Source organism: Nipponia nippon, unplaced genomic scaffold (assembly GCF_047370975.1).
Source record: "Nipponia nippon isolate SJK-2023a ecotype South Korea unplaced genomic scaffold, ASM4737097v1 scaffold_13, whole genome shotgun sequence".
Taxonomy (NCBI): domain Eukaryota; kingdom Metazoa; phylum Chordata; class Aves; order Pelecaniformes; family Threskiornithidae; genus Nipponia; species Nipponia nippon.
The window spans coordinates 13,071,363-13,095,726 of NW_028262324.1; the positions used below are offsets into that span (position 1 = coordinate 13,071,363).

General features: G+C 41.8%; 1 protein-coding gene across 3 annotated transcripts in view; it reads left to right on the plus strand.

The window, feature by feature from the left end:
- CDH4 (cadherin 4) overlaps positions 1 to 24,364 on the plus strand; it is a 461,862-nt gene that overhangs the window by 271,708 nt on the left and 165,790 nt on the right. For all 3 annotated transcript variants that reach the window (XM_087750192.1, XM_087750191.1, XM_087750190.1), the window contains one exon: positions 9,711 to 9,934. In XM_087750192.1, the coding sequence (XP_087606318.1) occupies positions 9,711 to 9,934 (224 nt within the window). The remainder of the gene's footprint in view (positions 1 to 9,710; positions 9,935 to 24,364) is intronic.

Sequence of the window (24,364 nt, forward strand, 5' to 3'; positions counted from 1 at the left end):
AAATAAAGTGCCCTGGGATTTATTTACTGTGTGCTGTAGTAATAATAATTAAAACACATCCTACTGCAGGTAACTCCCACAACTTGCACTTTGCTCTGAAGCTGAGAAACTCATTGATTAATCCATGGGGTCAATCAGTCCATCTTGTTTGAAGAGTTAATCATAGAAAGCCTGTGCACCAGGACCAAGAGTGAAACGGGTTTATTTACTGCTGCTTAATCAGAGAACCCAAACTCTCCTGTAGAGTGGCGAGAGGTTTGTTTCTACTTAGCCTTTAATTGCAAAATGATCTCATTAGTGCCATAGTGAACCTCAGTACTATCCTACGGATGCATGGAATTTACAGAAAAGCGAAGAACAAAAATGGTTGCCTGTAAAAACTCAGCATTTGCCAAAAGGTGTGGTGCAGTTGGTATTTGCAAGATTACTCAAACCAGGCTTCTCTTCATTAGCCTTTTAATCTGAAGCTGAAATATCAGCTGCACATCCCAGTGGCTTTTTATCCATGTTACTGTTAAGAACAGAGGGCTGTCGTAATGGAACTACTGTGAAAGGTTTTTTAACTAAGGATAAAGAAGTCTATTGAGAGCAAGAATGGAAGCCAACAGTGTAGTTACTATGGCATTTGCCAAAGAAAAGGGGTAATCCTCCCAGTTATCCCAGCTCGGGGTGCTGCTTTGCAGGGGACTTCAGACCATATAAGTGTCCTTCTTACCAGCCTCTGGCATCAGTCCCTGGCTCATTATTAGTTAATCATTTCTGAAATGTCTCAGTAGGGTGGAGGGAAGTGACGGGATCTCAAATGGGCAGTGAAATCCCAAATAAAGCAATCGTTGTGAAAGCAGGTGCTGGAAACCCAGTGGTGAGGTTGCACACCCGCAGTAAAGCCCTGAGCATAAAAATGTGAAAAGCAGCAAATAACGTCTTTAACGCGGGGCACTAAGAGATGCATGTTCGTGTTCCTGGGCTGGAGAAGAGGCTTGAATGTGAGTTCCACATCATGCAAATCCAGTTCAAACTGACTCCCCTCTGAAATGTGGGTAGGATCTCTCTGCCTTTGTGGTAGGAAGCTTCTGGCTTGGATTTAGAAAATTGGGGATGAAAAGACTCTTCCTTTAGCCCAATGCTAAATACCGGGAAAAGAATAGAGGGGAATATTCCCTTTACTAATACTTGTTTCTAATCAGATAAAAATAAGTGACAGTGTAGGAAGAATCCCTCTACTAACTGCCAGAACATGTCAATTTATCAAATTTTTCCACTGTTGCTCTTTTTTGAGCTAGCCTCAGAGCTGACAGTGTATGTTTTACAGTGCAGCAAGGTAGATTGATTGATCCTAAATAGAAGAGCCTTTGGGGTCTCGAGCTGATGTTTTAGCTTTGGGAAAAAACTGAGTAAAGCATGTTAATGTAGAGAAGGGAGCCCGGTTTAATTGGACCAACTCCTGGCTTGCTGAAAATTAATGGCTGGCTGGCTGCTGCCAGAGTGATTCATCTTTTCTATCATGTTCTACAGTCCTGCTCTCCAGGGGTCTGTACTCCCCTCCAATTCCAATACCAAAAGTGAAATATACTTCTTTTTTTTTTTTTTTTCTTTAAAAACATGTATTTTAGTTGGATTGGCTTCCCGTAAATGAAAAATAGCACTGGTGGGAATATGAAGGAGGCAGGCAGTGTCTGGGAATTGGGTTTTGTTTACTGTAGGGCTGGTTTTGTTTTGTTTGAATGGGATTTAGATCTTTTTTTTAATGTACTCTCAACTCCTCATTGCTCCTGGCTGACTGTACAGGTGACAGAATGAGTTTCTAAAGGATCCCGAATTCAGTATGTTGAAATGTATTGTTCCTTTTCTTTTTATCTGGCCATGGAAACAGAAACCCTGTGTAAGCAAGAGCTATTAAAAGTGAATATAAAGCTGGAAAAGGTGTTGAAAGCGTTTAGGTGGCTCTGGAAATGAAAAGATGAATTTTCCCTGTAGTTCTGCCCACAGAAATATTTTATTTTTTTTAATAAATGACTTGTGCATGAGCAAGGCTTGCAGTTTTCCCCATAAAAGCTCTTGGAGGCAGTCCTGGCTTCATGAAAGCAGAACAGCCTGCAAATGAACATGAGGTAGTTAGGAGTTTACTAGTATGTGCCCAAAACCCACGTGGATAATTTGATCGTGGAGGGGGTTGAGCTTTGGAATTTAAAGTGGGGAAATTCAAAATGTACTTTTAAATGTAAAATACTTTTATGTGCCATTTCAAATCCATCTTACTTGCTGCTGGAGGTAGATTGCTACTCATTTTCTGATTCAGAGGTGTAGCCAGTTGACTAGCACATGGAGTCGCTTCTAACAAGCATATAATAGGTTGGGCATGTTGTGAATGTTGTATTATTGCGTATTCTGTATAGGAGGATTCACTGTGACTGAAGATTACAGGAAGATAAATAAAGAAAGATTTTGTTTAACATAATTACATATGGTAAATTGTTATGGTAATTTATTATTATTCCAGTAAGGCAAATATTAGCAGTCATAGCTCAGAGATCATAAATATTGCACTGGAAAATTGGATGTAATGTTTCACATTGACCTGAGATATGGAAAATGGGTAAAATTGCAGCAGATTTCTGTACCATTAATTGCAAGAAAATAACATTAAGAACATGCTAAGTCATGCTAAATATTTTCAGCAGATGATAGACTGTGGGACAGTTCATTAATTCTACCAACCCTTGCATTATTTTTGTTTTTTACTCCGAGAACATTTAATGAATAATCAGTGCTTTGTGAAGCCGAAGGTGTGGGCATGCACATTCTTATATACATTCATATACCAACCAACATACATTCATTTATCTCCAACAGTTTTTTGTATCAAAGCCTTTTCTTAAACTGTGTACTCTTAATCTTGATCACTAGGGATATGTTTATTAGACTCTGAAGTAGCTGTTTGAATTGCTGTTTTTACCTTTTACCAGTAGAGTTTGGTTCTCCCACAGTGCTATAAATATTAAATAAAGACACTAAGAGTTTATTAGTGTAATATTTTTTATGGGGACATGGTTGAAAATGTAACCTATAAAATTAGTAATGGGAGGATGAAAATTATACATTGTCTCCATCAGGTTTTACAGTCATCATTTTTTTCCTATTTATGCGTTGTTTTTCTTGTGCAAAAGGAGAAGGGCTCTGAGCATTTTACTAACTGCGAGGAGCAAATCCGGTTGTGTATTGTATGATAGTATGGGAGTCACTGTAAGCAGGAATGGGACAGAAGGAGGACTCCGGACTTACATGTATCATTGCGTGTAAATGGAATGGCTCAAGTCGTTTTTTGTTTCCACAGAACACTGAAATAGCAATGTCTCCGGGTTCTTCCAGAGTGGTCGAAAAGCCTGTTGTACCTGGATACGTTCATCCTTTAGTACAAGAGAAAAAAATCCTCTTACCTTCCTCTCAGCGTTAGCTTTTTGTAGATGAGACATTTTAGTCCCAGAACTCCACCACATATTTACATTTGTTCATAGGACTCTGTTTTACAAAACAATTGCAATAATAAGTTGTGTGACATTTCTTAATTTTTTTAACCCAGTGCTAATTTGGAAATACACCAGTGGTTTGTAGGACTGAGAATCTGCCCCTGTTTCCTTTTTGAAGTGCCTGTAAAAGTCCATTTTCGCATTTTAAGTTTTTATCTTGTATTTGGTTAACCTATATGCGGGTGATGGAGACAGTGTGATCTGGCCGTTCGAATGAGAAATGGGGAGCTTGAATTTCAGGATTCAGTTCCCAGCTTTGTTGGGGATTTCCAGCGCGGCCGTGAGGAATTCACTTGGCTGCAGTTGTTCCCACTGCTGTAAAACAGTTTTCTCACAGAATTGCAGAGGGGTTGCGTGAACGTAAAAAAAGATGCCTCGAAAATGTGGCCATGTAAAAGTTTATCCTACGTACTTACTCTCTCAAATAAATGAAGCTTTCCAGTGAAGCACAGCGCGCTCTGTTCACATTAGCACTTAATGGAGAAATCGGTTTGCGAGAATGTAATGCGCTCACAGGGTGCCCACGAATACATACATTTTTTTGGTTAATGGAATGGTTTCATGCCTCTTCTTAGACAACAGGTTCCTGTCCACTAGGAAGCTGGGGTTTTTTTTAATTTCTGGTGTGGTGACGGGCAGAGGAATGCTGGCCAGGACTGCCACCCGCCCCGCAGAAGCCTGAGACAGATGAGTGCAGACATATGGGAGCGTTGGGCCAGAAGCGCCAGGGCAGGAATAGAAGTGATTTGCTAAAGATCATGCAAAAGGGACATTTCTGTACATGCTCAGGACTCTACAGGTTACCTGAATATCTGAAATTTCCAAAGGTTACAGTTAAGCCATCCTCATCTTAATGGTGTTCGCGGAAGTGGTGCGAGGGGTGGATTTGGCGGCTTAGGTTTATCGCAGTCGCACCGGGTGTAAAGGGAGCTGTTCAAGAGACACAACTTGAAAAGCAGACAGGATCCTGCTGTAAATAGTGCTGTGTATTTGCTGCTTTGAAGTTCATCAGGAAAGAAACATCTTCGCAGCGATAATCCTCAAAACCATGGTGAAAAAGAGTCCTGAAGGGACCCATGTCCTGAACTGTGGCATGGTGTCCCACCAGGGGGTATATCCTAATAAATAAGTATTATCCCTCCTGCTCTTCCAGCCCTGTGCAGCTTGCCAGAGGGGGCACTTTTTAATGGACTAGGGGAAGTTAAAGGAGAATCCAGAAGGATAAGGCTTAAAGTGAATTCTTTGGTTTATACCATTTATAGTCCTATTAAATTCAATATATTTCTCAGACGTTTGGGGGGTAAGGAAGTTCAGTGTATTCATACATCTTTCAAGATCCTCACTTGATCATTGACTCTGTCCAGCTAGCTTAACAAGATAAATAATAAAAGGGAACAATGCAAAACTTGTTGAATTTTTTTTCACCCTGTGTCTTTTTTGAAGAAAGATACTTTTTTTTTCTCAGATGCCCAGCAGTTTGCTGCAGACTCCTGCAGCTTCTCTGCCCAGCACTCAATACCTATTTCAGCATATCAAATCGTCGTAGTTCCTCCTTTCATAGAGAAGCAATTAAAAATGATGAGGGTAAAGGGTTAAACCTAAAAGCCTGCTAATGAGGGTGCCTTCTTGGTTTTCTTTTCATCAGGCATTTGATGCTGTTTCCAGCATAAGCTTTCGATAAGCATCACTGAACATTTTTCCAGAGTATATTAAAAAAAGTTTTCTTTTTTTACCATCCTGTAAAAATGACAGATGTGTGGCTCTGCTGTTTATTTGAAATCCTAATTACTGATGCTGCAGCTTTTTGAATGTTAAATTCATGCAGTGTTCTTTAGACTTCAAACTGGTCAAAGAAAGATGGATTTGTGTCCACAGAGAGATCGAAGTCTAGTAAACAGAGCCAATGTTTGTTTGTTTATTTATTAAATTATTTTAAAGTCAGGAGTTGCATCAACTGCAAATTACATAGACTTAGAGCTTTCTAAAGGAGAAAAAGAGAAAAAAAAAGGAAAGTTTTCTGCCACTGGATGAAATTTTAATTCCTGTTTCCATGAGAGCAAAGAGTAGAGGTAAGAGGTAGAATTTGAAAATACCGACGAGATCTCCTTTTCTTGAGCTATGGTATTTATTATAGAACAATAGTTTGATTTTTTTCCCAAACCTATACACATATATTTGGAAAAATATAATATATATATATATATGATGTATATGTGTGTGTGTATATGTATATAACAGTGCATCTCAGTAGTCACGTAACGTCCCAAGGAATCATTGTCACAGGGCAGCAAGGAGGATGAGTACAGGATTTCTAATGGGAGCCCTTGCAGCCATGCGGTGAAAGGGTTAGCAGTTTGTCTGTACTGTGCTGCCGATGTGTTTTCTGCGCTGCGTACCAACAGTGCCTAGACCGATAGCAACAGTTCTACCTGGCAGCAGCTGGACGTGGTGATCCCTGGCATTCCGGCTCTGATGAGTTTCTGCTTGTCTCCCCTGCGTGGCTGAAATCTTCTGCAAAGCTACTCGGGTGAGCCGTGGCCTGTTCGCCGCTGTTCGGGCAGCGGGGCAAGGTGCCGTCCCTCGTAGTGACTAAACGTTATGGAATCCATACGTTCTGGAAGCCTTTTTGTGTTAGCAGCTCCTAGGGACTCTTCGCAGAGGAGCTGGCTGTGTTAATTCATTGCTGAGTATTCATCTACCTGTGCTACCTGAGAAGAGCAATGTGGAGCAGAGACGTTGCTTGTTTAAAAAATTAGACTTAATTTCTCTCAGGATTTTCTCTGTCTCTAGTCAAGTTTGTTTTAAACTAATGGAAGTAATTAGCGAGTCACAGAGGGACTTTGTCTAAGAGGTAGCCATTTTTAGATAATGGAGCATAAAAGTCGACACAGTGACATATGACACCGGAGCAGCATATTGGAGCCATGCGCTGTGTCTTAAGCAGATGTTTAAGTACTTTGAATACTGAAATCACTACATACACGTATAGGAGGGTTGTGTTTTTTTTTTTTTCTTTCAGACTACTAGTATACTGTAGGGCTTTCTTTTAATCTCAATAAAATCAAAGTAAGCTCTGAATTGTTTTTAATGTGCAGTCATTATCACTTCGTTCTCTCTTCTTCAAATGTCTTTTTGTATATGATATGTGGGTACTTCAGGAGGTATAGATGGAACTCACTTTTTGCATTGCCATTATACAGCAGAGGACTGCAATAATACACCAACTGATGTACCTCATTTCTAACAACGCTGATGGCATGGAGCTGAAAATAAATAACATATTAGCAGCGAAGCACTCGATGTGTTCACACGTATTTATTATAGCTGTGAATGCGGGGGAGATTTGCAGAAATCCCTGAGAGATGAAGGAGATCTGGCAGCAGGGTGGTCCCCAGGGGTGCGGGGGATCTCCCCTGGCAGCACCAGCTGCCTCGCAGGCCTCTGAAGCCATCCCGGTTTCTCCGGGCGTGCAGCGTTGGTTCTTGCAGGTGCCACCAAACCGTGTGTGCGTTTAACCTCATTCAATGCTTTCATGAATTTTTGTTTTTCAGACTAATCTAAAAACTGTGTCTTTACTGTTAAAGCGAGCAGGGCCTGGAATGGGTCTGAGAACTGACCTGGGGTTGCCCATACGGTCAGATTGATGGTAGCACTGCAGGGTTTTGGAGTTAGTGGTGACCATGAGTTGTCCCCAGCAGGCCATTTAGAAGTGAAACCTCGTTTTGAGGGATAAGAAATTTTGGCCTTCAGGAGACGAGCTATTGTGGGCCAGTTGACCTCAAGACCAGAGCATTGGCTTGCTAGCGTGGACTGGTAGCCCTCAGCATGGGTTGGGTTTGGGTGGGATGGCCTGCGTGCTGCATGGCACATGGCACCTTGAGAACAGCCCAAGCTCCAGCTCTGACGATGCTGAAGTTTGAAGCCTTAACACAGTCATGGGTTTTTTTTTAAGTTTGGCTTCCAACTTGTACACCTGGGCTTTGAAGTTTGAGATAATTCCTAGCTTTTCTGGAAACTACAGAAAACTCAATCCTATAGGCTTTCCTCTTTATTTATTTAACTGGATGGAATTCTCACCATCGTAAGACAGAGATCCCCTCCTCCTGAATATCTGCCCTGTGCTCTGACACTCAGTGACTGAAAGCAAGGGTGCCAAGAGCTTCCACCTGTGGTCAAAGTAGCAATTAAGTAATACCCTGTCCCTTAAAAAATGGGGACCAAAGTTTCATTTAAACTTTGAGTAACGCAGGAGGTGCTGCTTCCTGTTGCATTGAAACACATTTGTTGTGCTTCTGGAGACGGAAAGCAGAGATAACTGGTCAAATGTCTCCAGTAGAGCGCTTCAGATGAGGCAGGCGTGGAGGTTATTTGCCGCAGTCTGAGCTACAGTGAAAAGTAAAAATGGGCAAAACTCCGCTTTCTGAAACAAAACTGAGGGACTTTTGCTTTCCCTGGATTCCAGATTAAACAAGATTTTAATGACGTAGTCTATGACAATGAAATTGCTTAAAAGAGTTACCCATGGGTTTTGTATATACTAGATAACTTTATCCATCATCTTTTTTATAAATCAGTGTGTGACATTTGCTGGTTTTGCCCAGGAACTACTGCAGCATTAGGTAATGGTTCCCACCACATACAAAAAAATGTACGAATGTGGTCTAAATAAATACGTAGCATGGAGAGCCTTTGTAAGATGTACAGTCACAACATGATCACAGCACCCGGTTATCGAGAGGTGCAGTTTGGTGAAGGAGGGGATGGATTTTCCCTTCCTCCACTGCAGTCTGCTCCTCGTTTCTCTGTACTGTGGTGGTACCAGGGGCTTTGGCAGCCGGACTGGTTGAGCAGTTTCCTGGCTGCTTTTTTTTTTCACCTGCACCACCCCTCAGGTATTTTTATTTAAATCCAGATTAGTCCCTGATTCAGCTCAAAGCAGCACTGCGAAGCAGTCAGCTATGGTATGGGTGGAAGGGGATGGCTGGGGTAAAACTGGTCCAGGAGCTCCTCTTGCCTGGATTGCCACTGCCTCCCTTCTCCTCCCACCACAGCCAGTCTAGGTAAGATTCGTCTGACCTAGCTTTTCTCGTGCAAAAACTAAGTGCCTGCTGAGGCTGCATGAGGCTTGGACTGGCAGGTCTTCCTTATCTCGTGGCAGGCTAAGAGCATAGCTGAGCAGCGCTCAGAAGCCGCAGCATGAGAACCCCTGTAACGATCCTAGCTAGAAAGCTGTATATCCATTCTCACTCACTTGAGATGTTTTTACGGGTACAATATGTTTTCCTTCACCACATGTGTGTTCCGCCCCGTGGATTACTCGAATGGCAGAAAGTGTTTTGTTTCCTGTGTGATTAGCTGCAGGTTCAATTTCTATCAGATTTGTCAATTTTGTCATATAATAGTTTGGGTTTTTTCCAGCCTAATGTATGTGACATGTTTCATAATGCCAATAAAAATAGTTTTCAAACTAGACTGTAAAAGAATTTGTCCAAAAAAAGCTGAAAATAAAAATATCAGCAACTGGGGAGCTTTGATCTAACAGTGTAGGCTTTTAAATGACAAGTTGTGGTTTGCGAAGCGAAGTTTTACAGTTCTTTGCAGTAGCTGTAACGTCTAGAGGGGTCGGCCAGGGTGGGATTGCAGCTCTGGTTGGGGGGGTCCGGTTCCAGCAGTGGATGCGATCCGCAGAACGGTTTTAATTTTTCTTCTTTGTTTAAGTTTTTTGGTTTTATATTTCTGATAATGGAATTGTTATGGGCTTTTGAATTTCAGTTAAGTGTGCAAATAGCCTATCTGGTAAGTAGGTTATTGAAGGGTTAGGGAAATGGAGAACATTTCGTGCAAAAAAATACCCACAGTGTGGGTAATAGACTCCAGTTGAATTTAAAAGATAATGGCGACAAGGGAGAAATCCACTTGTAGAAATGGGGAACAGCTGTGTTTGAGATCTAATGAAACTGTATCAAATACTTTAAAAATGGCTTACAACTTCTTCCCTGGGGAACAGAGATAAAACACAAGAGCACTCCTGAAAGGTCGAAGAAACAGTTAAATCATTTCCTTGATGGTTATTAGAGATATAGGAGACATCAGTGAAAATTAAATGTCTGAAACTTGTATTTGATTGCTTTCCTTATCACACCAATCTCACACGTTTCTTCCATCTCTTGCTCTCTATTCTAGTAAAATTTAATAACTGTGCCGGTAACAAGGGAGTTCGGTATGAAACCAACAGCCTGGACTTCAAGGTGAGGGCGGATGGGACCATGTATGCTGCCCACCAGGTGCAAATGCCCTCGAAGCAGCTGATCCTGATGGTGACCGCATGGGATCCCCAGACCCTGGGCAGATGGGAGGCGATTGTCAGGTTTCTGGTTGCAGAGAAGTCGCAACACAATGGACACAAGGTAAGAAGTTTTCAAAGCTCTTTTTCTTATTTCATTCTTCTTTTGCCTGTGTTCCCCAAACCTTTAACAGTTATATGCGGTGTCAGACTGTTGGTGTTGCTAGAGGAAGTGTCTGGGTAGAAGATACCACAAGCAGCAACAAATTTCTTGCATGTGATCCTTGATCGTCTCTGACAGAAATGATTTAAGGTCACCAGTGAGGGAAATGTTCTCTGAGTTCATAGTTTCGTATTTTTAAGTGACCGCTTGGCTCTGTTATATACTGCAGGTTATATACCTTGTGTTTGCATCTCACTGCTAATACTCTGTCTCGACTTGAAATAAAACCTGCAAATGAAGTGTGCCTCCCTCTCTCCAGAGTCTAAGTCATAGAATCATTGAATCGTTTAGGTTGGAAAAGACCTTTAAGATCAAGTCCAGCTGTTAACCCAGCACTGCCAAGTCCACCGCTAAACCATGTTCCTGAGCACCACGTCTACACGGCTTTTAAATACCCCCAGGGATGGGGACTCAGCTACTTCCCTGGGCAGCCTGTGCCAGGGCCTGACTGCCCTTTCAGTGAAGAAATTTTTCCTAATATCCAACCTAAACCTGCTCTGGCGCAACTTGAGGCCATTCCCTTTCATCCTATCACTTGTTCCTTGGGAGAAGAGACTGACCCCCCCCCGGCTCCAGCCTCCTTTCAGGCAGTTGCAGAGAGCGATGAGGCTCCCCTCAGCCTCCTCTTCTCCAGGCTGAGCCCCCCCAGCTCCCCCAGCCGCTCCTCCCCAGCCTTGTGCTCCAGACCCTGCCCCAGCCTCGCTGCCCTGCTCTGGCCACGCTCCAGCCCCTCCATGGCCTTCGTGGGGTGAGGGGCCCAACGCCGAGCACAGGATTCGAGGGGCGGCCTCACCAGTGCTGAGTACAGGGGGACAATCGCTTCCCTAGTCCTGCTGGCCACACTGTTCCTGATGCAAGCCAGGATGCCATTGGCCTTCTTGGCCCCCTGGGCCCACTGCTGGCTCATATTCAGGCGGCTGTCAACCAACATCCCAATTCAACCATCTTCTTGAGAAATATAAGATTAAGTTCAGATTTCTTTTGTGACAGCGTAGACCTGGAGTCACGCACTGGCTTCTGCTGCCATGCTGCTAAGACGTCCCTGGTTTTTGCAGTGATTCCTTTCTCTCCACAAGCCATCTGCATGGCCCTGCAGCTCCGTGGGGGGCTTCCAGAGGGAGATTTGGACTTGGTCCCTTTAGACACAGCAAGGACAGGAGCATTGCTGCTGCCTGATAAGGGACTTACGCTCACGCACAGCGCAGGCCAGCAGGGCAGCAAAGCACAGCATGGCACCGTGGTGGCAAATGTCCCCTCCGCTCAATGCCAGCATCTTCCCTTCCCCAGAGCTGAAGAGTGAAAAGCCAGCACCATTCAGTATTTCAGATAGAAGGTTACAGATGCTTTCTTTCTTTTTTAGTTTCATACACGCAGCTGAAAAGCAGGAAGGATCTGTCCCTGCCTCGCAATGTGAGAGCAGTATTGCTTCAGCTAAATACAGCGATGGGCTGCACAGTGCCACTGTAATTGGGGACTGCTTCATGAAAACACATTTCTTCTGGTCTGCTCCTTGAGTAGCTGTCTCTGTCCCACCTCTTCCAAATCATCTTTGGCAGCAGCAATTCCCCACCTTTTCATTTTCTCCTCCTTCCTTTTCAGTGTTAGTCTGGGCTGAAGATCCTGTACTACGCTGAGTAAACGCAGTTATGTTGTCGGGCGCCTACTCAAAAAACCCAATTCTGTGATGGTTGAGTGGTTACATTTAAGTAGGATTTGGCAGGAAATTGGCTGAAGAGCCTGATTTATTGCTGGATCTCGAAGACCTGCAGAGCAAGGATGAAGGTGTGTGTCCTGGGGAACGGTCATGGCTAGTTCAGGGTAAGGTCACTTGGCCATGGCTGTAGCTTGGATTAATGCACCACAGTAATCATCAACATAACAAGACTGGCCTCTCCTTTCCTCTTTTCTGCAGTACTTGGACAGTGAGGGCAGGGCAGGGAAGGAGGGGGAAAAGAGGGAGAGACTTTCTGTGCCGTGTTGTCAGAATGCCGCTGTGTGAGTCTGTGCCATTTGGGGGAATTTTTGCCATGTGTGAGACAAGAGGAAAAGACTTGGAGAGAGTTAAATCTAGCAGTTGCCCAACGGGCTGACCCCTGAGGTTTTGCATGGCTTAGAGTCGTATAAATACACTTTTGCTGCTCTTCAGTAAGACTCTGGTTTGTGCAAGATATAATTAAGCCCTGTACTTTATGTCAACTGTATTTACCATTTTCTAACCAAAGAAATACTGTTTCCTTCTAAAAGTAATTAAATATTGAAGGAACAAAGTAAGGTGTCTTATATACTGCTTTAAATTTCTTCTCAGTGTAGCAGAAAGAAAACTGAATAAGCACACATTTCTGTTTTAGTAAAATATTTGGTTGGAAATTCATCTAATGTTAATGTAAGCTGAACTCGGGTTCAAAACAGAGAGAGCTAAGCTTTTTAAAATTCATATCCCTTCTTTCTAAAAGCCTTATTAGTATGTAGTTTGAGGCTGGAAAAATATGGAAAACAAGACTAATGACAAGGTCATAAGCAGTTTTATTGTGGGTCCCTATAGCAGGCATCTGAGTTGTGTTTTATTTAAATGCTTGTGCTTTTTGCAAGCAAAATAATCCTTTGTTTACTAAAGAAATAAATATGATTATGAGATTATTTTAAAAAAATAATAGTGTTTATGCTAAAAAATACCCCAAAACCTAACATATCCAGTTCAATGTGTTTCAGGCCATGACCCTAATATACTACATTTCATGGCTTATACTAGAAACAGATTTCACATTTGGTTTTGTATAGTATAATATGACTCAAGCAGAACTACATAATTTTTTTAAAGACATCTCAGACTGTTGTGTTATAGTCAGGATATGGAGACAGCAAATAAGGGAGAGAAAGGAGGAGGTGACGTGAGAAAGGGAGAGAGACCAACTCTCTGTTCTAGCGCATACATCCATTTCCATTTTACTTTGTAAATTTGTGACTGATTTTGTGAAAATGCTGAACAGCTCCCAGACATTAAAAATAATTGGCATGAAATTTGCCTTACTGCACCTACTGATCTCTGTTTGCTGGCACCTACAGCACAAACAAGTCCTTCTGCCTTCTTCGCCCATCCTCTGTGTTTCTGTAGGCTTCTCCATCACTGATGGCCCTCAGCTGGGGCAACCCCACCGCATGACTGGGAGCTTGCTGCCCCTCTGAATCACGTCTGAAAGGATAAATCAGAATTTAGTTCACAAATATCCATGGATTAAATCTTCATGAAAACATGATTAGCCCTCCTGGAGTGGCCGTTATTAGACATGTGGTTTATTATGGAGGTTAATACAGAATAAATGTTATAGGAGAAGGTGGCGTTGTTGGGATACTGGCTGAGGTCGTGGGGGACCAGCAGTGAGTCCCCGCTCTGCTGCAAGTTCCTGGTGCGTTCTCGGGGGAGCAAACCCAGTCTCCTGTAGTCTGCCTGTAAAATGGAGGCAGCGGTCTACTTCCCAGGAGGGCACAGAGGATAAACCCCTCAATACATGATCCTTTGGATTTGTGATCCTTTATTATCACAGTATATAAGTCTGGAAATCTGCGTAACGGGCTGGGAGAGCTTTGGTGGTGGCCAGCATGCTTTCAGGGTGGCAGATCAGTTCAGGATGGCTCCTGTCGGGGTAGTTGTCCCCTTGTGTGCTTTTGTTGCAAAATCAGAGGTTTTGGTGTCTGTACCCGTGCCTCAGATCCCCCAGCTGTGCCATTACTCTCAGTGCAAGCTGACATTTTAATGGTAAGTGACCCAAGTTTCCCCTCCTTCATAGTGTAGGCCTTATAAATGTGCTCATTGCTTTAGATGACTGAATAACCTGGACAAATCTGCAAATTTTCACTGATAACCACTGTAATGAAAGAATTCTAACCACTACATTAAAGTTTAATGCTAGTAGTCTGAAATGATAGCAAAGAAGGTAAATATTTTAAAAACTTACTTTATGATACATGAAGCATACATTTTCCCCTCCTCCCCAGCAAACACTTAAACGTGAACTTTTTTCTGGTTAATACGAGTGATGTTAGTAACTCTAGGAACTTTTTTTGTTCAGTCTTGCAGGAAACCTGATAGCAATTCAATTAGAAAATGCAAATGAGGTCACATATTTCCCAGAGGAGTGCTGAATTACCCCAGAGGAAACTGAATGATATTCTAGCATAACAATAAATACTTAAGATAAAGTTTCTTGTACTGTTCTTGTCTGGCTGCCTGTTGTTGCAATTGAAAGTATCAATTGGACCTGTGGGGATAATTTGGAAAGAAGAAGAGAAAGAAAGAAAATAAAAGAAAAAAAGTTTTTTGTGAAATAATATAAAGTCCTTGTAGCTTGTGTCAGCATTTATGAAAGATAAACTTGAGTGGGATAATGCTCCAGAAGAAAACAAAGTAAAGCCAGACTACTTATCTGGAATTAGCAGTGCAGTGTCTTCTTTTCTAAGGGTGCATGCTATTATTTTAACAATTCAATATTGATTCAACCAAAAGTCTAAAAATGAAGATTAAGTTTGTGAACAGTGGCGTTGCTGTCCTGTTTCCTAGTTGCAGAAACTGAAGTCAGTTCCTAAGTGCATGGATGGATGTGTACCATCTGTCCTTCACTTCCCGCACTGCCCTCTGTGTCCATACAGTCCAAGCTCCTCCTTCTCACTCCTTGCTAATCAGCATCCTCCACTACCTGTGTTGGCTTGTCCCATCTGAAGTTCTGGGCCACTCTTTCATATTGATCTTTTCTTTATTTTTCAGTGCTTGTATGTGTCGAAGCATGTTAAGGCATGTCTGGCAAATTTTTGTCTTTATTAGTTTATGTATTTTTCTATAGTTCTCACCTCGTGAGTTAAAATCAGGACCAAAGAAATAGACCATAGAAAGGAATTCACAGCAAAAGAGCTTGGAGATACAGGATATATTCAGTACACGTAGGATGCCAGTCATCTGCTGCCAGCGACTTATTTTAGAAAAAAAAAAATACTGTTTTCTTTGACTCCTGTTTATGTCAACCTAAGTTTGTCATTGTCTTAACTTCTCAAATTCTGAGCATGGAAGTATGTAAATTTTTGCAATGTTAAATCACTGGGAATTGTGCAATTAAAATCTTGCAAATGTATGGTTCTGCAGCTAGTGTTTAAAACATTGAGAACTACTGTCAAAAATCAAGCCTCACTTAAGCCCAGCTTGTGTTTTATTATGTCTCATCTTATTTTGGGCTTCTTTCATAACCCAGGTATGAGTCCACAGCCATACAATATGAATGTGAAAAGCCGATTCTTAGAGCCAGGGTTTTTTTTTATTTAAAGCCTTTAAATAATCATCTCTGGCATTTTACCTGTCTGAGATTTTAAATTCCAGTACAGCCTTTTATTGCTGATGACAAATACAAAGGTCTCTGGGCAAGGAAAGGCTTATTCAGCACTGATCTTGTTTATGACCTCGGTTATTGTGCTCGCCAGGATGCTCTGCGCGGGGCCTGGGAGTGATGAAGATGTAGCCTTCCCTTGATGGAAGAAAATTACAGCTTAAGTGGGAGTTGTGCTTCCAGCGCTCCTGGTCTTCCTGATGCTCTCAAGTGGGTGTACTTGGAAGAAATGGGGAAAAGAGCCACCGCATTTGTTCCCTTTCCTTCCTTCCCCTGCACTGGAATGAGATATTATATATGGCATCAGGGCGATGGAGTTTGCCCCATCAAACTGTGTTGTCCCTGGAGAGGGGCTGAAGAAATGAGTCTGTATTTGTCATCCTGCCTTTTTCTGGACATATTTATACACGTTTTAAGTACCGGACTGTACTGCTGGGGCTGTCCTGTTGGACTGCCTCTGGGGGGGGATCCAAGGTAGTTACTAAGTCCGGTAAAACGACAGCTGGCATCATTTTTATTTCTGTATCCTCGTCAGTGAAACAAGGCCTTGACTGATCATAGTCAGTCAAGCTAGATACATTGATTTCTGTTTTCTTTAGGTAACTTGTGAGACATTGTTTGGGGTTTTAACAAATCAGATCAGTGGAAAAGATCAGAAAGCGGATGACTAATAAATGAATATCATATAATTGTTACCACTGAGACTGCTCATGTTAATTGTGGAAGTCTAATGAAGATGCGTCAGGTGACCTTGTCTGACCTCATGCTGAAGCGAATTTGAACATCTAGCATTTAATCATTGCACGAGATGAAAGTGCTGTTTGTGAAAACACTTGAACTTACTTGGCCTGATTTTCAGGTGTGTTGAATCGCATTGCCTTGCACTGAAACCAAGATAAGATATGACATACAGGTGGTCATTGTCTTGGAAAATCAGCCCACTATGGGAAGCTTCTGAGTGCTGCACTTGCTGAATTTAGTTCTTAAATACTCAGCATCTTAGCAAGGGTCAGGCTCAAAGCCATACTAGAAAGACCATCCGTAAGTGAAATTCACTGCAGATCTGTCTTCCTTCAAACAGAAAGAAGTCCTAAGGATTGAACTGCCTATGCAGAAATAAGTTTTTTTCTGATAAAACAAAACCCTTGGACTGCTGCGTACTGCCTGCCTGTGATGTGTGCCTTGCCCTTGCCAGATCAAAGCCTTTGACCTCTGGTTTCACATTCTTTGTTGTTAACTGCTGAAGTCTGACTGCCACTTCCAAAAAATATTTTGGACTGAGTCTGCTGAGAAAACCTTCATTGCTGTGGTAGTCCATTGACAGTTATGTGTAAACATGAGCTTGAGTGAAGAGAAAAAATTGCTTCATGCAGGCACATGCATTAAAATAAACCTTTTTTTAGGGCCTGTAGTGTCCACCTGTCTTGTCTTTAGCCCTGCAAGCTGAGACAGCGTGGTAATTCCAAGCTCAGGGTGAAGGAGGGCTTTGGTTCCTCCCAACTTCTGGAGCCCAGGTCCTGGCTGGCTGGACGTGGTTCGTGGTAGCCCAGCTGCGTCCCGTTCTGCCGCCTGGGCGCTGCCGGCCGGAGGAGCGAGGAGAACCAGCCTGGCGCGGGTGCCCAGCGTGGCAGGGTGGGCTGAGCAGGCTGTCATTACCACCAGTGAGGAGCGGGATTTCAAACGCTGTCTCCGTCCAGCAAAGCATTTAAACACACGCTCAAATTTCATCGTGCAAATGGAGATAAATTGAATGTGGTCACATGCTCAAATTTAAGCGTTTGCTTAGGTGCACTCCAGAATTGGGGAATAAAAGAAGAATAGCCTTTTTTCAAGAGCCTCTTGAAATAACCAAAGGATAACTTGAAAGGGCAAACTCGCACGCTAGCACTGGGGAGAAGTACCAGAATGACTTACTTTGCTTTGTGCTAGAGTAGCAGTGGTGCTTGTGATCTCGTAAATCTCTTGTGATCTTTTTACTTGCAAACATTATGAAGAGAAGGAATATTGTTACATTTAATTCATTATGATTATTTTAATTCATGTATCTTTTGAACCTCATTGCTTTAGAAAAATAAAATGAGATTAAAATTTTTCACAGGCTTGTTAAGGGGTAGATTTGCTCCTGCTTCTTTCAGTGATGAGGAACGATTATAGTAGGCTGAGTTCTAGAAACAAAAGAAATGTGGTTTGGAACAATTTTTCCAATTGTTTGTTAGAAGTTTTATCTGGGTAGAACTCCTCAGCTTGCTAGCCCAGATATTTCATACATTTTCCTCAACAAGATATGTACAGATTGAGAGCTACTATCAAGCTGCAGTAGCAGTTTTTACTTTATAGTATATGATGAGATCTACCACCCTTATTCCTGTCCTGTAGGTATCTGAACAGGAAACAAGTGTGTAGTATTCTGTAATAGCCATGCTCTTGAGAAGTACTTGTAGTTCTGAAGCCATTGTGTATGGCTTCTTCCAATTACGAGAATGACATTAACTTGAAGATAGAAGTGTCTTTTTGTAAACACTAGAAGGTAGAGTACAACAGTAATTTAGATGTTTCTTAAACAATCCTACCTAAGAAGCACTGTGAGATGAGATCTTACAAAGGGGATGTGAAAAGGTCAAGTTGATGTGGGGAACTTTACAAGGAAACAGCCTAATCAGAACTTTTCATGTTGGGATAAGATGTTCAAGCCTTAAAATGAGAAAGAAAAGTACATCAAGAGCTGTGCTTTGCGGATGATGTCATCTTCCTCTGTTCATTGAAGGCTCTTGTAATATTCGGAGCCTGACAATGACAAGAAGAGTATCACAGATGCTTGAAACCTGTGGGAACCATAAAAGATTCCACCAAAGGCAGATGGATTTCTTATGTACCTGCTTTGGTATGTGGTTCTTACAGAGAATGGAAGAGGAAGAACATCATTTCAAATCTTGAAAGCAGCACACAGTCCAGGAGATACCTCTAATCATCAGTGCGGTGTGGAACCACAGAATAAGTTTCAGCACAGCTCTGCCTCTCCACCCCAGCTGAAACTTCCCTCGCCTTAGAGACACCTTTCACATTTCATGTCTGTGCAGTAATGAACGTGAGCGTGCATTGCCCACAGGTGTCCTTATTCTGCTAGTACAAAAGCAAAGCATATTGAAGTGCTCTGGCGACTTACCAGATTTGAACTTAAAACAGTGATAATTTACCAAATGTTTAGGCAAACAGGTGTGGGTGAGCTCGGGTGATTTCTGAATTTCAGTTAAATTGTACTGGGAAAAATCAACATCATCTGTCCCAGCGGGGGTGACCTGGGCAGCAGCCACCTAAAAAGCCATGTTCTGGCTCAAGACGCAAGCTTGCACGTTAGCTGCAGTCTGTGTCTACAAGGTCCTTATCTGGGCCACTAACCTTGTTAGGTTTTCTAAGAGAATAATCTGTATTTGTTTTTTTAAATAAGAGTCTTCTATGGCAACCTTGTGGGTTTTGCCGAGAGCTCGTGGATGTCTCTTTCCTCTAGAGTCCAGACTTATCTTTGCATTTAATTAAAGTTGCCCACTAAGGGCCCTGCTGAATCTTTTGTGAAGAAAGATCTTCTCCTGCCTGACTTAGAAACCAGTGTTGTGTTCTCCCTATTTAAAATTTTCCTGCTTTTACCTGTTATTCTTCTTCAGCTTTTTTCTTGCTTTGCAGCCCTACAGTGCTAAGGAACAGTTTGATTCCTCAGTCACGCTGATCGTGTTTTATTAGTTGTATCGGATAAAATTTTCCAAAGTCTGCAAAGCCAGCCAGATACCTCACAACCTTAAATTTGCATGCATGCCTCATTTTTCAGCTATCAAGGAACAGTGCACATAGGGGTGGCTGCTCAGCTTTGACACAGACTCCTTGAGAGAGAGGGGCATTGGGCATGGCCGGTGCATGTGTGTGCATTTTCCGTGGCTCATTCTCCTCCTCTGGGGGCAGTAACTCTGTTAGATTTTAGTCAAACTTTTTCTTCCCTGTCAGCTGATGTGTTCTGGAAGCTCACGCACTTGCCAAATCTGACAATTTTTCTTACTAATTGACTCTAATGTGAACCGCTCTATGCAGCGCCACTGCTAGGTGATAAAAAAAAAAAAAAAGTAATGAATTTTTGCTTAACTAGCTGATTTAATTAAAATGTTTTATACTGTAATTGTATGGTTTCTATAAATGGAGAGGTAATTTTGTTTAATGAGTTCCTAACCAAACATAACATTCCTGACTCTATGTAGCCAGATTTGATAAAGGTCACAAACGCTGAGATTCCACTGTTTGCTTTTGTAAGTCATGATGATCAAACAGCTTGATTTGGCACTTGAAATACCCTGACAGGATTGGTTCCCTCTATTCCTGTTTATATCAGAAATTATTAGTATAGTTTTAGGAGCAGAGGGGGTTCTTCTCTGTATCTGAACACTGTTCATTATCTTTAAAGTGGAAGTCTACTGCCAAAATCACGTCTCATTGTCAATTAGTGGCTTCTCTGCAAACACATTAATTTAATGCCCCTGCTGAAGAACTATGCACATTGGAACATCTTGCTGCTAAAACACTAGTTTTCAGACCACTTTGACACAAATCATTCATGAATAGCAATTTATGCCGTGATGGTAATGGGACGTGACATGAAGCTATCTTTGATTAAATTTACTACCGCTTACAACTATTAGTAAATAGAGCTAATATAGATAGTCATAACAGATTTCTGGAAGGTGGATAAGGAGAGAAATAGGTTATGGATTCCTTACCTGTGCGGTTCCTAAAGAATACCTTCACAGAGATCAACCGTAATAAAGTCTAAAACAAAAAAGTCTGATCTTCATAAAACTATTTTTTTCCTGTCTCCAACTTTGGTGAATTCAGCAATGACCTAAATAGAAAAGAATCAATTACCCTAAAATAAATAAATTTGCCTTTTGTTCTGCAACCCTTTCATTGTACTGTATGAGAACACAAAATGAAATATCTCTCTCTGCTAAAAGATCAAAAACTGGGGAAATGGTGCATTTTGGGAAAAAAGGGCTCATTCGTCCTCCACTGCCGTCCCTGATGTCAGCAAAATGTTGTCTCCTTAGAACAGAATTCATGCAAATGTTTATTTTGCAGCGCTCTCATGTTCCCTTTGTTAAAGAACTAAGCTATATTTTCATTGTCTTATTTTCTGTTTAGTAAATATGATTTTCTCCTGTCCTTTCCACAGCTACCATGGAAACCAGCAAAAATGCTTCAGATTAAATATTTTTAAATAGATTTTTTTCCTTGGTAGAAAACAGCACCAGTTTTCAAAATATATATTGATGTAGGAGATGAAGGGGAATATGTTTGAGCAGTGGACTAAAGGTGGCTTTGTATCCCCTTGTATTGATAAAAATATATTAAAAACCCGTAGCCTCGGTTAAACCCTAGGAGTGACACTAGAAACAAAGCAAGCCAAGTATTATTTCTTTTCTGAAAAATGTCTAGTGTGAAGTGTTAAAGATCCTGTAAAAATAATAAGACTGGCGTATAAATAAAACACTGGTTAAATCGTAAATAATTTTGATACTTGGGAAATAAAAGCCTTATTACCTCTCCTCCGATCACAGGTACTTCTTATTCCAAGTGCAAGAATAATGTATTTTAGTGCTGAATCTAGAGCATTTCAATTTGCGGGTTGAGCCCTATAAAATTAATAATCTCCAATAAACGTACCCTAAGACGCACTGTTATTTATATGCAGAGAATGGTGGCTTATTTACCCAAACATTAGAGTGATCCAAAATGTTCAGCTAAGCAGGAACACAAAATATGATGTTATATTATGTAAATGGGTTTGTGATACGCTCTGCTGGATAATAACTTCCAGATGTCTCTGTAGCCAGAGGCTGACGGATATCAAAGGCAGGTTGGCTGGGAGGGGAGACGTGCCAGCTGGCGAGACTGGCTACTGCTAAGTGTAGCGGAAGGTGAAAGCTGGTATTTCTTCACACTCACTGGTTTTATTTGTGGACTAGTGAAAAGTCAGTGGCTCGCAGCCTTCTTTTCATGAGCGGGGACGGGGCTTGGGGGGGCTATAGGTATCCCACGCGTCCTGTTCTTTCAGCGGATTATTTTTTGACCTCTTTTGTGAGTAGGGTTTGATTTTAGCCCGAGTCTCCCAACAAATGAAAGGCTGGCAAGCCACAGACTGACAGTGGCAGGAGCTCATACACAGCCACTAGCTGGACGGCTATTCTGACTTATCTTTTATTGCCAGAGCTAAATGTAGACAAGGAATCTCCCTGATCTCTCAACGCCACGGTGTAAATGGAGTTAGTCAGAGCACCATACAGCCTCACCAGTTTGGAGTAAGGTTTCCTAAATCTGTTTGGTTTTTAAGTCTGACAGTCCCTACGCGTTTAGCTACGTATCCTCTTCCGAATGCAGCAGATTGTGTTCACCATCATTAAATGCAATACTAGACTGAAAAGGGATTGGAAACTCCTCTTCTAAGATGCCATTGAAGTCACTGCCATGGACTTCAGGAAAGCCCTACGCCTTCTGTGGAGCATCCTTTGAGAAGAAAGATCTTTGCACAATCCTTACAGATGAGACTGTGCCTCCTGCAACCGCACATTGCTTTCTGAGAGCTTGACCTGTCATCTCAGTGAAAGGTTTCCAGTTGACTTCAGTATGTTTTTAATTGACTTCAACTGATAGCCCAAAAAAAACCAAAAGAGTGGGAAGGGGGGTTGAAGGGTAGATTCTGCCGCACTGTCCTGCAGTCAAATCCTCAGCTCGTCAGTGTGACTACCTGATCCAACTCAGGAGGATGGTCTCTGAGAGACTCTTCCCCTGTCCTACAGTGCTCACAGCGAATATTGTAGTTGCACTTTTCAGAGAAAGCAGCGTTTTATTAGCAGAAGATGCGATAGCTGCATTATGATTTGCCCACGTTGGCATTGTGCATACATATGTTGTAGTTATGGGCCACAAGCCCATTGGAAGAGACACTGGACAACTCAAAGCAAAGTGTTGATCCCAGTTTTGCAGGATGTAGGCTTTAAATAATACAGCTAGCACAGCACGCTTTACATCGCTTCATTAGCAAGCTCTAAAAAATTCTGCCCTAATGTGAATACTAAGGCATTAGATCATACTGAATCCAAATTCATAAGAAATTTACATCCCAGCATGGTCTTTTCTCCTGTTGTTTTTCTTCATCCCACACTTTGTAATCACTTTTTCTCCTTGAACTTGAGTGTTTTCATCTGTTTTGGTTCAGCTGTATTTCTCTAGCCTATCAATGTCTTAAAGTAATAGACAGGCATAATTACTTAAATTATCTGACTATTTTATAGCCTTGTTTAATTGTCTGTCTCTTGCCAAAGACCATGCTCACATGTTCCATGCTTGGTGTTTGATCCTGTTGTAACGAATTATAAATGTAATTTTCAGAATGGAGAGTGGATTTCATCTCCCACTGGGCATGCGTTTCATGGACGGGCTTCTCTGGTTTGCTGCAAACGCCCGTCATCCTTTCGCCAGAGGGTGATGGCACCTCACAAAAGCAGCAGGAGGGAAGCCACCCTGGAGCGGTAGCAGTAGAGGTGCTCAATTTGATTGTGAGAAAGACTATGGACAGATTGTGTTCTGATGACACTACAAAAGGTGGAGGAATATTTCATCTTTTGGAATTCTCTGCCTGAGACTGCATATGGCCAGTAAGGCCGTGAGAGAAGGAGCAGTTGTTATCTCAGTGAAAACTGTTATTCAGCAAAAACAGAATTGGAAGCTGTATTTTATAATTAATTTTATTTTGTGTCACACTCTGCTTTTGAGTTGAACTTTAGATCTTTGCAAATTTGAAAGTACAGGAGAGTTTTCTGGGGCTCGCTGTTAGTCGTTGCTGTTATTCCAGAGATGGTTTTGGACGTTTCAGTCAGAGATCTGAATAGTTCTGGCATTTGTATTCACCAGACTTTGTTACTGCATTTGTCTCGCAGCTTTTAAACAGCAGAAAACATGTACAACGTATTTAAACAACACCAGAGAAATTAAGGTCATGAGAATGCATCGTCAACAAATGAAGATAAAAAAGAGCTGTTGTTTAAAAAAAAAAATTGTTGTTGCAAGACGCTTTTGAAATTCTACATACCCAATGCAGAGTCGTGTTGATGATTTATTCTAATGTAGGAAAACATCATCAAGAGTGACAAGCAAGCTAGTCACTGTCTAGTCACCTGCCAGCAAATATTTCATAAAGACTAAAAAGGCTGGTACTGCCTTGCTGAGCTGACACTAATTATTTCAGTATACATGGAGCTTTGGGATTCGTGTTAATTCTCAAGTCTGTCTTTAGTTCAGACTCATTCCACTGTGTAAACTCAGCAGAGCACAAATTATTTGACCATCCTTTCATAATCTGTCCCCACGCTCACTTGCCAATTATATAAACTGATCCAAATACCTGCTCTCAGAGGATCCCCATTCGGGAATCATAAGCCAATTAAAAAAAAAAAGGGGGGGATATCCACTTCCCTGTAGCTCATGTCTGGTAGTCCTATTACATGTTGACATTCATTTCTGGGTATCTTCTTTAGATAACATTGTTTTCATCAGTGTTCAGAAAAGATACCTTTCTGGTGATAAAACCCTTTTTAGTTGAAGACTCTATCGGATATAGCATATTGCATCCCATGGGAAGGATGAGCTCAGCAGTACCTACCAATATCCTGAATATCCCAAGAAAGTCTCCCACTGCCGCATCGTGATGCTGTTTCTTTGTTCGTTACACGCTTAAGTGAGTATTTTTAGAACAACATCTAAATATTGAACAGTGGTGTAGTGATCTTGCAGCAGCTTAGTGATGATGCTTGTTGAAGGTGTATAAAACAGCATTCAGGCGAACACAAAACAGCAGTCACCTTGGAGGCACGAGTTATCGTGAGAGAGGGTTTGAGAAAAGTGGCTACGTGTGTGACTGAAAAAGACC